At 33.2% G+C, this 16,660-nt stretch overlaps 2 protein-coding genes across 3 annotated transcripts in view; both read right to left on the bottom strand.

Moving 5' to 3' along the window:
* The window catches only part of LOC110369833 (neuroglobin), a 42,584-nt gene extending 38,296 nt beyond the window's left edge, over nucleotides 1-4,288 (bottom strand). Inside the window, exon 1 of the mRNA XM_064038670.1 lies at nucleotides 3,403-4,288. Within this exon, the coding sequence (XP_063894740.1) occupies nucleotides 3,403-3,584 (182 nt within the window). The 5' untranslated portion in view covers nucleotides 3,585-4,288. The remainder of the gene's footprint in view (nucleotides 1-3,402) is intronic.
* Nucleotides 4,289-6,118: 1,830 nt separating this feature from the next.
* LOC110369835 (neuroglobin) overlaps nucleotides 6,119-16,660 on the bottom strand; it is a 100,233-nt gene continuing 89,691 nt past the window's right edge. For both annotated transcript variants that reach the window (XM_021325402.3, XM_064038632.1), the window contains 2 exons: nucleotides 12,342-12,573; nucleotides 6,119-10,171 (listed from right to left, as the gene is read on the bottom strand). In XM_021325402.3, the coding sequence (XP_021181077.1) occupies nucleotides 10,022-10,171; nucleotides 12,342-12,573 (382 nt within the window). In that variant the 3' untranslated portion in view covers nucleotides 6,119-10,021. The remainder of the gene's footprint in view (nucleotides 10,172-12,341; nucleotides 12,574-16,660) is intronic.

Here is a 16,660-nt window from a genome sequence, read left to right as displayed (position 1 = left end):
ACTTTCAAGTCTGTTGGTGGGTGGGGACGTTTTTAGGCATTGTCCTTACTTCAGACATTCGAAACTGTCAAAACAATGTTCTTTAACAAAGTTTTATCAATGATTGTCTAATTTTAGTCTGCCGTTGATATAAATAATTTTGTTTATTCTGTTTTACCTTGGATTAAATATAGATTTATGTGTTATATCGTCTATTGCTAAGAACTTTCGGAATGATTGCGGTTTGGCGCCGGTTAGCAGTGTCTGTATGCGGAACCTAGTCTAGAAAATCAGACGTATAAATTCACCTTAACCATTTGGTTCCAAGTCAAAGTCTGTCGGAAGAAGTTATTGGTAAAAAACGGCCCAAGTGCGAGTCGGACTCGCGCATGAAGGGTTCCGTACCATTATTATTAGGACAAAAAATCACGTTTGTTGTATGGGAGCCCCCCAAAATATCTCTAGTTCTCTTCTATTCTATTCTTTATTCAGTATTTGTTGTTATAGCAGCAACAAAAATACATCATCTGTGAAAATTTCAGCTCCGATACAGCTGAGATACAGTCTGGTGACAGCCGGACAGACGGACGGACGGACGAACAGAGGAGCGAAAACAATAGGGTCCCGTTTTACCTTTGGTTACGGAACCCTAAAAAATGGTTGCTTATTAACACAACAGCCATGTCATAGGACTCGCCTATTCCGTCTATCTTTGCCTGTTAAACTCTTAAGGGACAAAAAATAATTCAACGAGACCCGTTCTTCTTCCAAATACAGCAGACAGTTCCCATTATCTGCCTAGCCTTTTCGCAACTATGTTGGAGTTCGGTTACAGTCTAACCGCATACCTAGTACCTTCTCAACCATACCTTCTCAACCCAGTTACCTGAGCCACGCCGTACCTCTTTTTAACACTGGTTGTCAGACATTTTTGTTTCTGACTTAACCACGAGCAGCAGACAGTTTAATAGTGTTTAATAGATTTTACATCAGTATTCACAGCTTAACTTGTCTAACATTTAAATAAAAACAATTTATCTAATATTTATTTTGAATTTGATTATTTTTACAGTCTGCGAACTATTCTGAACAATAAATTAGTTTACAATTGAACTTTTTGTTTAACTATAAAATAGCGTAGCAGTAAAATTGTGTCTAGACTAAAGTAATTACACAAACTATTTTGAATATATGAGCTGGAATCACGGAGGAAGACGAGGTAGCAGAGATGCCATAGGACAGGTAGGTCAGGTACCTTCTACAGGCTCAGGTACGGTAGGCGTGATCAGTTACCAGAAATAATGAGGCGTGCGGGTTCCTTGTCAAATCAAAATGAATCTGTCAAAGATTGATCTTGATTGATTGGTGATTTTATTTTTTAAATAATGAGCGTGTAAGGGCCAAACTAGTGAAGTTCCTCAACCCCGCATTCCCGCATTTTGGCGCGCTAATTTCTTTGAAGATTTTGCGTTATGACATCTCCGCTAGTCATTTTGTTCTCCATGGTTGAAGTTAAATTCGTATAATTAGATTGCGGTTGTTTTTTTAACTTTGTTGCAAACGATTTTAACCCTCACGTAAGAGTACGTGCTTTTGTTAATATTCTTGACTTCAAAAAAGGTATTTATTGTATTAATTTATTACACTTTTTCTACGAATAAAGACTCATTTGTATATTCTGCTATGTTTGTGCACCCTTTGTGCCCGAGTCGGTCCTTTTTTTTGCCATATATTACTTAGTATTTTTCTGTATTCTTGTAAGTTGGTTTACTTTATTTTTTGTATTATACAAAAAAAAAATCGGTAAAAAAACTTTTAAGTTAAACGGTTTTATCTTATGTGCACTGAAAACTAGAAAATAAAAGAAACTGTTACTTACCTTAAACCTACGTAGGTGGTCCCGGTCATATTAGACTAAAATAAAAACGTGGGGCCTATTACCTAACTATTGCTGTAATACTTTCTTCTAGAGGTATAATAGGTGTGGATTGCATCGACTTACTATAATCGTAACTGGAGATTTTGACAATTAATAATCAGCCGTAGCGGCTTCACCAGCGAACGCCGAGCTCACGATCTACCAAAGTATAAAGATATGCTTTGCCATAGGTAGGATTTCAGAGGGCCCCACGTTTTTATTTTAGTCTAATATGACCGGGACCACCTACGTAGGTTTAAGGTAAGTAACAGTTTCTTTTATTTTCTAGTTTTCAGTGCACATAAGATAAAACCGTTTAACTTAAAAGTTTTTTTACCGATTTTTTATTTTCTAGCTTTTAGTATTTAATGAAAATACCGAATATTCCTCATTCTATATATGGGTCAGCAGCGGTGAGGGAGTGCCAAACTCTTACTCACTAAAAAACCGTTGTGTTTCGTCGTAGGCCTTTTATATACCAAGACCACGGTAACTCTTTCGTACAATCCCCCAGCCCAGGCAGGCCTTGGCCTTGTTGGGCCCCGCTGGGGTTGCTGACAGTATTCTACTTGACTAGCCCTTTCATTTGATACCCATATTGAGGGGGTTGTGGAAAAAATATGTAATCCGCCATTTTGTACCGGCGGCCATCTTGGATTTACAATGTTATTGATATTACTAGATTGTATTGTCATCGGAATTCAAGGTGTGTACCAAATTTCAGAACAATCTGACAACAGGAAGATACTTAAATTTAAATGACTAAATTTGACCCAAGAAAGAATAAATAATAAATAAAACAAACAGGGTGAGCTAAATAAAACCGTTTAAAAATATACTACTTTATTTCAGCATTTACTATCTCTTACATAAAACATGTCCTAACCGAAATTCTGATACCAAAAATCAACGGAGTCGATTTCCGAAAAAGCGTATCTATTTAAAAAACGAACTGAAAGACGAAATTCGACTGAGAGAAGAGTTTTACTCAAACACACTTTGATAGTCGATATCTCGAATGAAAAATCGAGTACTAAAGAGTATATTGAACATGCGGTACTAAGCTTGATTAAATAGTTTTTTATAACTGGAATTTTTAATCACAGCTCTATTTTTTGGTATTTGGTTTTAAACATGTTTTTTTTGCGTGGTTTGGTTGCAAGCTGTATTTCGTTTAATATTCCGTTGGTTAACATAGATAACATCATGTATTTTCTTTCCTTTAGATTTACCAAAGCTATAAGAACATCATTCGAACAAAAGTGCTGAAATTAATAATTATTAAAATTACAATATTTTAGCCTACACCAGAATTTGAACCTCAGAAATAGATTCTGAGTTTTCCTAATTTTTTGACTTTGCTTCACCATATGATGTCTGACATAATGATATTTTAATAAAGGGCGTATGATCGAATAACCCTACACGTGAAGTAGTACCTATTCCTAAGTTAGCCAGTGGAGATACTTATAACTAGAGCTAGATAATAAATAAAGGCTACTTACTTGATAAATAATAAAATGCCAGTCTTCTCTATTTGTCTGAAGATTCCTTTCCATGAAGCCAGCATGCAGTACTGTTGTTTAGGAGTCAGGGGTGACCTGGGGTCACCAGCCGGTGGGGGGCTGTTGATGATAGCATCGTGATGACGCTCCGAAGCTGCTAATTTTGCTAATTCACAACCCATATTTTTTAAAGTTTGAGTTTTTTAGCAGGTGAATTTTTAAACCACTTTTTTGTCACACAATTTTTTTTGTTAACAATCACACATTTTTTTAAGTTTTTTTTTCACATTGAACACTCCGTGTTTTAGCTTGTTATTCTAGTCAGAGTTAATCGATAAATCTATAGTTTTTATTTTGACGTGCGTCAGTAAAGAGTACCGGATAGCGACGTCGGCGCGTGCGCGGATCCGAAATCGCTCTTCGAAATCAAATGCAATAAATTGTTTGTCTGGTCTATAATTAGAAAAATATTGCTTCGCGTTACGCGTAGGTAGACTTTTATGCGAATAATATTTAATTGAATAAAATATTTTGTTAGCAATAATATATTTTTAGATTAATCTTGTTTGAACTGATGCTCACAAAATTATTTACTAATAACATTTAATAAAACAACTTAAATATTTGATCACCCAATCACTCAAACAACTTCACAACTCGAATTAAATCAAAAACTAATTTACGCTCTTGTTTAAAATATATTAATTACTCGTAAAATATCAAACGATAGCGCTCGTATTAAATATCAATTAGGTTCACTAAAACTCGTTATAGTTGAAATAATGACGTTTAGTGATTTTCCATCGCACACTAAACTAAATAAAATAAAAAAGCACGTTTATTTGACTAGTTTGATGAAGACTAATATTTTTTGAACTGCCACTAAGGAACTAAGGTTTAGTGATGTGAACAATACCTGTCGATATTTTTTATTATCGTTAATTATAACCTTAGATCGTGACAGGCCTATTTTTATTTATCGTTGTGAAATCGTTGGTAAATAATTTTAAAGGCAATAAAACTAATGAAACCGGACCTTGGACATTAAGGTCAATGAGAAAATACGAGCTGCTTTCCGCGGCCTCACCAGCATCCTTGGAAATTTCCTATAATCCCTTCTGAAAGGCAATTAGAAGGGACATTTAACAAAATTGTATGCTTCTAGAACTATCGGTTTCCTTGAGTTCCATTAGCTAACTTTATTTATACAGCTCCGCAAAAAATATCCCTCAAACCGTTCTACCAAAATACCGTTCCCCAAATAATTCAAGGATCCACTAACATAGTTTTTTATCATTCAGTCACGGACGCTGTCGGCCCTTCAAATCCAATTTGTAGATAGAAGTATCGACAACGTGACGTATACCGATCTACTCGGAGCAAACTGTTTTATGTTGTACAAAATTGTAAGCGCTATGTGACATACTGTGATCGTATTTTTCGACTTTTATCGAACACGTGTAACCTATTTCTGAGCCTTCAAAAATCGAGTATTAAAACACAATTTTCTGGACACAAATTCACGGGAATTTTCCGTCCGTTATAATCGTTTGACGGTTGAAAAGATTTGATAATTGTTATTATTTGAGCGGAAAATATTTGTTTTTTCAATAATTATGTTTTTTATTATTTTTTCGGCTTGTTACTTAATTTGTGGTGAATTGTTTCGTATTTGAACGTATGGCAAGCGTCCCCGTTTGTCACTTAATTTTAATGAATATTGATTTATTATTTAGGGTACTAGCAATCGAATAGACAATTCATTTGAATACTCAATATCCGGACCCAATATCAAAAATATATTCATGTCAAAATTATTATGAATAAATAACGCATAAAATAACTGTTACTGATGAAATATCGCGAATATAATTGCCCATCACTATTCAAACGAGTTACCCATACAATTTTGTCTCTGCAATTGTATGATAATGTTACTTCCATAAACGCATTTATGGTAACTGGACGTCACTATTCTTGACACACTAAAGCTGTTGAATTATCGACTTTATCCCTTTGTGATAAGGGTCATGTATTTTGGTGTTATAGACTGAATTGTCATGAATGATCTCTTAATGGTATGGTGACGATATTTTTATGTAGTGGGTTTGTATTTCTTTTGTTTTACTGATGAATGCAAGCGATAAGTCATTGTCTTTTGGGTGCACTATATATTTTTGTATGGTAGTCTGAATTCACAATGGGTTAGTAATGTTTCACGGCATTGTTATGCTATTATAACTTCAAATCTTATTAGACAGAAGGGTCGTTTTCCTTTGAAATGTAATCAATCGTATGGCCTCATTAAAAAGTTTGTGTTAAAAAGCTACTAACTACTGAGTAGTCACTACTAGTTCAATAAAAACTATTATTTTCTTTAATTTTCTTAGACCTTCATAACTTTAACTTTTTGTAAAATTTACAATACATATTGAAATAAGTTCCACCGTGTACGAATTTTACCGTCTAAAATTTATTAAAACTATCAAAACTGTATGTACCGTTTTTAATTTTATTATTGCATGCTGTTTTAAACCAGTCTCCCAGAAACCTAGTTTTGAACCGTTACTTTGTAAAGTTAGCTTTGGAAAGACTGCACGCAAACTTTATATTTTTTCGATTCACTATTGCATATTTTATTTTTTTGTAGGTAAGTAGAGGATAGAAGAGTATGTTTCATGTATGTGTTTATTTGTAGGGAAATAATAAAATAGAGTTGAATTTTCAAATAATATTTATTTCAAATCAAATTAACATTTTATTACACCGACCTTATACAGTTTATTACATACAACACATTCATTGCTTAATTCAATTCATTTATAAATACAACTTATTTACTTAAGTAAGTACTTATTACAATAATAACGATCGTACATACAATACTTAATATGGTTTTTGTAACACTTATTAAACTTAGAAGAATTGTTTGTCCTTTTATTTCAACCATTTGTAGATAAGATATCAATTCCAATAGATTTTAGGGACTAGATTATAACTGAGAAACTTAATTTCTCTCCTTAGAAGACATATACATTTCTAAGTTATATGGAAATGCAAGAATGTCGCTCTCTATATTTTTATTTATTTTACCGAGTTTCCTTTGATTAGATATGCGAGTGACAGAATAGCAACATATGTATAAAAGAAAGTGTATTTCCCAAACATAACAAAAACTGAATTATTTTCCTGTACCAAAAAATAAATGAAAAACCATTTTCTGGAACCCATTTCTATTATGTATGTATTAGAAGCCTGTAGCAACAATAAGCTTTTGCTGTATAGATTTTAGGTTATGTATAAAAGTAGTTAATTTTGTTTACACAATGAATATTAAACAAGAGCTCTCGATGTTTCCACTTAATCTTCTTTTGTTTATAAAAAGTAATTTGCTTTCAAACATGATACTACCCATAAAATTAGAAGGTGGCAAAATATGTTTAAAATGAACGTATATTTTATGAGCACTTGGCAACTTTTTGTAGCAAAACTGTGGCGCGTTTGCGTGAGAGACGAAACGAGGAAACGTTTATTTGCGTTAATATTTTATTTTATTTTTTTCTTAATCTGAAAACGATTACCTACCGATTGCTGCAAAAGTTTTGATATTTATATTACTGAAACTTTCAATCAAGCAACTTTCATTTCCAATCTCATAATATGAGTATGGCTTTGCTATCTGCTTCGACAGTAAGAACAGTAACCAGTTTTGTTCTGATACTCTTCTTTAAAATCCAACTTGAAGACAACATTTGTATGTTGTATATTAATAACCTAGCAGAATGTTGCCCGTCTGTCAAGTTCCCTTCACAGGCGGCCACATTGTCAACTCAGCAATGCGACTTGAGCGTTGCGTGAGGGCATCGCAACGCAACTGACTGTCAACTTTAGTCTAGACGCACCACTGAATTGCTGCCTTCTTTAAGACAGTCAACCTAGTTTTGATCGAGATCAAAATGAGCAGTTAAGGCTGGGCTATTGTTGAATCGCTTTACGGAATAAGTTTTCTGTTCAACGTGAGATTATTTTAAGCATTATCAAGTGCCAGTACATGAAATGCAGTAAAAGTTGATTTTACGATGTCTGTGATTAATCTACGTGTTATTTAGAATTAGTTTTTACTTATTTCAAGCCTGTCAAATTTTTATTTCAGTAGTCGTTAGAAAGTTGAAAGCGGGGCCAACGAAAAGTTGCCCGTCTGCAAAATCAGAAATATTTGAAACTTTAGTGTGTTTCATTACTAAAATTCGCCAAGTATTTTATATCAATTTCACTTGTCACTGATATATTAATGTACGATACAATTAATGCTTTCGTTAGACCTTTATCGCTTATATTTCAGAAAGCCGATGAAGTTAAATCCCATTTTGAAACACCAACCTTTTCAAAGACTAAGAGCTTATAGAATTTCTCATTAATCTTATATGTTTCCACTCATAATATGGTTTTCATTCGCTCGCCTATAACTCATATATTTTCCTCACTTTGCTCAGTTTATATATTTTTGTTGGCAGAAGTTTATGTTTTGATGAAATATATTTACCGGGGTTTTTGAGAGCTCTTTTGTATAGTTTATAGGTTCTTGTGACGTCATTGAGATAAAAATAGTGTTTTTTATGGTATGCCTTGAACGTTTGTTATAATATTTTGTTTTATGTTAACAATAGTTAAATGGTTAAAAGTGATTCATTACAAAATTTTCATTAATTTCCGTCATTTGACAAGCAGTTTTTAATGATAAACTAATTTGATAATAAATTGACTGAAGATGGAAAAAAATACTTTTCATGACTGAAATATTGTTTTTCAGTGCGTAAAAACATAGGTGTTTTGCAATTAGTATAATCTAATACGGCTTAAGACTGAATCTTACCATATTACCAATCAACGTAATCGTATATTGGATTAAATTAACGCCTAATTTGACGAGGTGCTTCAATTTGATATTATGTATATTGTTAAATCATATTGTATACATATGCCGAAAAATTATTGAATATAATCTTATTACTACTGATATAATTGATTGATACTATTCTATTAGCTGTTGCTATGTTGTCACTCGCACCTTTAAGATGATATTCACTCAGCTATAACAATATATAATTCCCTTTTCTTTGTTCGTTTTAACCACTCCTAGATAGCTTGATATTTTGTGAAAACTTATAAATATTTTTTTAAGTTCAATGTCAACTTGGTATTTTACTTTCATTTTCATTTTATTTAGTATCCCACTACAGGGATATTCAACCTTAGAAAAATTACATTGATATTTGAAAGGGTTAGGTGAAGAATTTTTTTGAGAAAACGTGGACTTTAAAGTCTGAAATCCATCTCGGGTAAACGTGGTGATTAACGCCCATTCCTTGTTTGTTTAAGAAGAGGTCTGTAGTGGGAAAATAAAAAGGCTAATAATTACTTCATAGTTGCCCGGGGTATTTTCAAGTTGAAATAAAAGGACAACCAGAGAGGCGAGGAAAACTTTCAATGAAGCCTGTTTCAGCTCATTATTCACTACAAACAGAGTTTAAAAGGACTTTTAACATTTCAACATTTAAGTTCCTAGAAATAAACATTTTGCAGTCGTTTCTGCGCTATACAAAATAATTTATCTGAAGTATGAAACTTTCGTGAAAAATCCAAGTACTTTATATAATGTACTTTTTTTTTATAAGGTGGTTTCAGAAAATATTTATTTATAATGTAAAGTGGAGTTGTATATGTTTGCTTACATTTTTGTGCAAAGAGGTAATCAGAAAATTCCTTAATAAATATTATTATAAAATTAATATAAATATAACATAATATGTATGGTATAATTTGCGCGTTTAATTAAATAGAAAATTAATAAATTGAAACAAAATCTTCCGTGCTGATAACATGATGGATTAAACAATAATAGACAATATTTTTTTATTTTATTAATTGTATAATTTGAAACTTATTCTAAATCTTACAACATTCACACACGGAAGACGCAATTTAACAATAATTATGCCGAATTTATAAAATTTAAACAAAAACAGTTGGTCCAGCCAACATCGAGGACGTTAAGAAGAATATCATTAGAAATAAATAATGATTATCATTAAATTAGTACTAACAAGCGTTTTGCGACATTTAAAAAAGTTATTTTGGTTTAAAATTCCTTAATTTAACACACATTTTTTTACTATGTTTATCTACATTTTGTTCCTATCATTAAAATTATGTATCTAATCAAAAAAGCGCTCTAATACTCAGTTATATGTTCCCTTACTGAACTGTTAGTCCCATTATGCTAAACCAGTCTAAATACAGACGAGCGAAAAAGAACAGTGACAACTATACACAATTATAGAATTTTTATTCACATTATACACAAATAATTAATTTATTCACGATGCATTTATAAACGTCTGTACACTTCACTTTAAAAATCTCGTTTTAAAATTGACATTAATTTATTTGCAGCGAATCCGATTTCGATTTTGGAAAGAGGGTTCCATTTTAAAATTTCGATTCCATCATGGCGGCTGCTTGTCGGTTGATTGATTATGTAGAAGACTAACTTTTTTGTTTAGTTTTGTTCGCGTTTTGTGTTATATTATGTATTATTTGATTCTGTACATGGTTGAGCTCACGTGGCAGGCTTGCCGGCGGCCTCGTAGCCTTCTATGAGCGTTTCTAAGATGAACTTGATGGTGATTTTGTAGATGTTTTCCACGTTGGGCGTGTAGCGGTCGCCCAAAGTTGACTCCACGGCGGCTAGGAACGGTGTTTCGATTTTCTGTGAAGAAGAAAGAGTTATTTAATCACATTTATACATCTACAACATTAAGTATACCTAAATTATTTACGGTTACATTCGTTTATAGTTAAGGGTCAAGAATCTAAAAAATGCGCATATATTCTTGTTTTTTCAGGGCAAGAGAGGTCCTATTTTGAGTACCTATCATTCTAGAATACAACCAACTAGGTAGGTAGTTTTATTTGATAAATCTGATTATATGTAGCCATAGTAAAAATTCACAAAATAATGAAAATCCCTTTAGCCTAACTAAGTAAACAAGGAAACGACATAAGCATTGGTATTCCTTTATCATATTCATAGTTCATTTAAACGCGGATAAGTTTGAGGGTTGAAGGGTGCTTGAAGGGGTCTCATAATAGGAAATGAGGGACTCGGACCACTTCCCGGGTTCCACAAATAGATGATAACGACAGACGTTACAGGAGATAGGAAAATACAGAATGCTTACTCTTAACAGGTTACAGAAAACAGACTCAATGTTTTGAAAATTTTCCTTCTGTAATCATAATGTCAATGGAAAAGGGTTATAAAAAATCTTTCGGATCTTTCACAGCCATATCGCTCATGTCAGAGCATTTATTTTGCTAATTTATGTTTTTTTTACAAGAAATTAAAGAAGAAGAAAAGTATAGAGAGACTATACAGGTATAACTTATTTCTCAAAAAATCTCTTTCAGCATTGCAGATTTTGGAATTCATTTATTTGTGCGATTCTTTCAGATTCAGTCGATTTGAACATTCAAAGAGCAAGATTGGGAGTTTTATATAGGCAGAGAATTCCAAAATTCATTCTTTCCGATGTGCGTTCACCATAAGAGACATTCTTAAACTATCATAACCCTGTCTAGACATAAGGCTTACACGACGTCCATCAAGTCTGAGTGGTAGATTACAACATACGAGCCGAGTTATTATGTAATAGCTATCTAGCAGATTAATCTAGCTCCAACTACTGAGTGCTTAAGCTCAAGTGTAGGTATTTAAGTAGACATATTTGTGTATATAGTGGTAGGGATCGATAGGGTTTAGAAGATTTAATAATATGGATTAAGTATTTGCAAAATCATTCGGTTGTAAGGCTATTAGCTAATTTTTGTCCATGTATGAAGTCATTCCATCAAAAATAGTCGGGTTATGGTGACTGTGGTGTTATGGTAAATCTAATAAGTAAATATTCTTGGGTTGCAGGATTTTTAGCCAACCCTAGCAATTTCTATGTTTAGAGTATTGTCAATTCTTGACCCCAACGTAACAAAAAACGTCTACAATGAATATTCCAAACATTCGAAATATTTGGATCCAAAGGTCGTGCGTGACACCGAAAAATGATTTAAATACTCTGAAAAGGTTCAAACCTCTTTGCTGAGTGAATAGCCAATTCCTCGTAAAATGTAAGAACAAATAAAGGTGAAACGTGGGTGAAACTTTAAAGGAATTTATTAAAAGCAATAATTATAAAATTATACAATATCTGCTTCTGACTATGGTTTATCCCGCATCCCGTGAGAAATACTCCGCGCATCATAATAAAAAGTAACCTATAGTCTCATTCGATTTAATATGGGCTATCAAACACTGAAATAGTTTTTCATATCGCTCCAGTTAATAATTCCTGGGATACGTGCGTCCAAACAAATTAATAAACTTAAAATAATGTAGGTACGTTTATGAAAGAGAAAACCCAATTAATTTAAAAACTATCAAAAACTGGGGTTCTCAGTATTATTTCACCCAGTTTGACAGTCGAATATAAATTCAATCAACTTTAAAATTATTTGAGCATTTTACTTGGAAATTTCAATTTATAGTATTGATGGATCCTTCGAGTTAATCATGTATTTGGAGACAAGATTTTCTCTCTGGTTTCTCTACTATTTTGTGGGTGGACTAGCTTTTACTCCGAAACCAATCTAAGTTAGTAAGAATTTGGGCAGTATTTTAAAAACGACATATTTTTTCTGTGTAAATTCAAGTTATTTTTCTTACATTTTCATCTCAAGAATTTTGTCTCAAGGGTATCCAATTTCGTATTACTTTATTTATTTTAGGGCCAAAGTCTAAATTAAATCAATCAATACTAAGTTGCTGACGGTGTGAGTAAGAGTGTATGTATGTGTTTGTCTTTTAAATAAAGCTAACTACCCACCCAAAAATATTCCACTTTAAATCCAGGTATTCTTCTATGGCTGGCTCCAACTTGGTGAATATAGCCGAAGAAGTTGTCCAGGTCATCCAGACCCTTGATCCCCTCATCCAGGGTGTTCATGACATTGTTGGCGTGTTCTGCGAGCTCCATAGAGTTGATCTGTTCTTCCTTCGTCCGGCATTGGCGAAATTTCTCGAACATATTTAGAAGATCTTGGTTTTCTTCGAATAATCTGCGAAAGAGGGGGTAAATGTCAATAATGTCATCAATATTATGATTATTGGGATCTTTGAGGAGTATGAAGATATCATTCAACGATCACATGAGTTTAGTTTTTGCCGTTTTAAACAGGAGACGGATTGTCCAGTAAACATAAGATAAAATTGATTTAAAAACTTTTAACGCAAAGTACCTTATTGGATGATTAATACTCTTAGGGTTAACTAGCCAAGCTGAAATTAACTCATTTCAAGAAAGTATGTTGGGAACAATTAATGTTATAATAATAAGGCAACCACGAAGCATTGCTATTTAGAAAATCATGATGCTGAAATACATATACAGTGAAAAATAGGAACGCTAATGAATTTTCCATAAAAAACAGTTTCATAAGTATCAAACAATTAGCGTATAAACCATGGTACGTTATACACGGTTGCTCTCAAGTTAAACGGGCGAGCTTTTAACGTAATTTGCTAAAAATAAAAATCGTACGTGCCATAACCTGATCGCCCGTGCGCTGATTGCATTAGGGCTGTATTATGTAGGGTGGCTATTTGTTACTAATAATTTTAAAGGAATTTTACCAGGAACAGTATACTTAGGTACAATTTTAGAGATTTTGGCGTATAAAAATCATGTTTTAATTAAATTTTTGAGCTTTTCGATTATTTTTAAACAATTTCAATAAAGTCCACCCGTGACCACAGTCGGTGGAACTCGGCCGAAAAGTTGGGTAATTTAAAGGTATCGTACCTTTATATATACAAGTAGTATCACGTTTAGGTCCCGATCGATTTTTTTCAATATTAATTTTGGTGATTTTATTTAGCTGAATTGGCCATCTTAATCTTGCCCCAATTTGTGCATAAACACCGACAGACACTTTACCGAATTGAACTATAAATTCACTAGTTTCAAAGATCTAAGCGATCAAACTTCATATGAATAAATCATGCCTCCGTAACATATCTACATAAAATCAAAGAGAACAGACTGTCGCACAAAGTTGGCGTCGTGTAGTCACCCTAACTGATTTGTGTTACATTCTCGTCACGTGCCCACATCACGAGAGGTCCAAGCTACCCTTACCCAATAAGGGTAACGTATACTTGTATATTCTATTACCCCACATTGTGTAATCGAGTTATTTACCCCTTTACGCTGTGTATATTTTTTCAATCAAGTGGTTGAGTAAATAATGTTGTGCTGAAAGGTTGGATTTCTGTTATTGAAAGATTTGTAAGATTTTGTGCGCCTTTAGTTATATTAATAGCAATGCCATATCGTGAACATTTGTTGACGGTGCCACATTTCTGCTAGGCGCTTCATGATTACTATACGGAACTATCTGGTCCTTAATGTAATTGAATAAAGGTAATAATTACATTTTATGAAATTATAAACAAGCCCTTTCATTTCTACACAATTTCTAATACACTTTGAACTTGATATCTTTAAATTAGAATTATAATAAAAACTTGAACACAACATCCTTGAAATCCTTTTAAAACGAGGACCCTTAACACGTCACATAAAATTGAACTTTACTCTTTTACTCTTAGAGATTAAATTGGCTTGCCAAGGTACAGTTTAGTGGGTCATAAAGAGTTTTATAGTGTACCGGACAGTATGCGAGTAAGAACAGAGTAATATGAACTTGTTCTACTTACTTAAAGTTTATACGAACATTATTATGAAACATAAAACGTATCAATTATGGTTGTGACCTTGAGGTGTTGTGTTTCAGGAAAATGTGTTAGGTAACTGGAGTTTTGTCGGTTAAAGTAAAGGTGTGTTACAAGAGTTATGTTTTAACTCCTTAGGTTTAATTGTGATCTTTTCGGAGGTAAATAATTGTTGTGTATAAAACAATGAAATAACTGTTAGTCTGGCCCTATGATATTTTTATTCATTACATATCATCATCTGCTTAGCCTTTTTACAGAGCTTAGGGCATTAGTAGATATTATATGGGGTGACTGCCTATTACAATTACATGATAGACACGATACCACTTAGTAAGAAACTATTACTAGACCATTGTAAAATTCCATAGTAATCTTTTCAATTTCAATCAAATATTAAGTAGGTAACAGCATAATAAAATCAAGGATGATCTAAAGAATTCATTAGAAAATTAATCAGAAAGGAATTTGGTAGGTTCACGTAACGTGAGGAAGTTTGCGAAGGAATTAATTTTGTGTCGGATTATGCATGTTAATCCTTTGAACCGCCGCACACACGAGGTGAACCGAAAAGTTAATCTCAGCTTCTAACCGCGTTATAATAACAACTTCTATTAAAGTAAGTGGGCTTCTAAGAATATCTTCAGTTTTAGGAGCATGGTTTGAGGTGGCTTTTCTAACCGACTTCCCAAAAAAGGAGGCTCTCGATTCGTATATTTTTTGAAAAGAGTGTCTAACAATGGAGTTTCTTGCCCGTTTTTCTCCATGAGATACATTCCTTCTACCAATGTTTGCTTGACTATTCGAAAGAGCTGTTAAATAAAAAAAAAATACTTTGACTTTTACTGAGCAAGTTGAATGTGAGTGAGTTGCTATGATAAATATAGTAGGCGTTAAAATTATAGATGAATTTGCTACAAAAAAGAATGATAATATGTAATAAGAACATTATTTTATAATGTAATATGTAAATATTTATGACCAAACTTTGGTATGTTAGTGTTAACTAACCTTCAGAGTTATCTTAGCTTTTACGATATGGTAGTTAGTACGTTGTTATGAAAGTTAGTAGATTATTACGTTTGGAAATAACCTTTTTATACACTTCGAAAACAAATTCAAACACAATCTTACCTTTATTACTTTCTGAATACACTTTTATATTACAAAAGCCTTACAAATACCCAATACAATTTCCAAGAACTAATAAAACGCGGACATTTCTCTCAAAGAAAACAAAACAAAAAACGTAAAAAGATTGCGACTGTTATCAAAGCTAGAAGAAGCCTTGCTTCAGGGCTCAGGGGCTCTAAAACTGGCTGCCTGGCTTGTAGTGGCTATTTACCTGGCTGAAACCGGGTCAAGACCACTCCACCCCCGATAGGCGTACCGTCCGCAAATTATTGAGTCCCTCACAAAAATACCGTCCGCAAAAACAACGTACTCAACCCTCGATTACTCTGATAAAGAATTCTGAAGGACGCTAGACTATTTTGGAAATACTATCTTTGAAAGTATTTTGGTGGCCGTACAAACGTTTAGGGCAGGGTAGTCAACCTTTTTTTGGTTTATATATGTATGTAGATGGGTTCTGGTGCTTATCCGGGCCGCAGATTACGACCCTTTTTAAGGAAGATGTAATAACTGCTACCACAACGGTATAAAGGTATGGCTATGTTTATTAAACTTTTAGGTAAATTTAAAATGAGTTCAAAGGTGCCTTTCTCGTAGCTCGTAGCGCTTTTATCGTGCTACGGCGTAGTACGGCGTACTACGGCGTAGCGTGACTACGATTTCGTATGAGAGTTTCTTCGTAAATAAACTACTTTCAAACTGTATTTTACAGAGACGTAGCAAGTAGGTTGAATATATTAAGGGATTTATACATAATACTCTTATTTATTTCTAGGCTGAAAATAAGAATTCCATTTGCATATCAAAATAATCCGAGGCCCAATAAAACAAGGGCGCAATAATACTAAAATGTTAATTTATTAATCTGGACCCCGTTCACATAAAAACACTGATTTATACGTTTGACCTCGAACACTTGAATCCGCTGTAATCGTTTCTTTTTATGATTAAGTAATTTGATTTATTTTAGCGTTGCCAATATTACTGCCTCGATTCTACTGGGTAGATTTATTTAAGAAGTGATTATATTGGGATATTTTTATAATCTTTACTTTTACAAGTTTTCGAAAATCATTTTCATGTAAAAGTTCAGAACAGTGCTCAATCGGTTAAATACTAAGCATGTGTTGCTGTAACTGTTACAGCCTTTTTATCGTCCCACTGCTGGGTACAGGCCTCCTCTCACACCGAGAAGGATTGAGCATTAATCACCTAAAGCATGTGTTATTTATCTTAATACTTATACCTTACATGATGGCAATTACTTATATAGGTATT

Source organism: Helicoverpa armigera, chromosome 16 (assembly GCF_030705265.1).
Source record: "Helicoverpa armigera isolate CAAS_96S chromosome 16, ASM3070526v1, whole genome shotgun sequence".
Classification (NCBI taxonomy): Eukaryota; Metazoa; Arthropoda; class Insecta; order Lepidoptera; family Noctuidae; genus Helicoverpa; species Helicoverpa armigera.
This window is presented reverse-complemented; position numbering and strand designations above follow the sequence as displayed.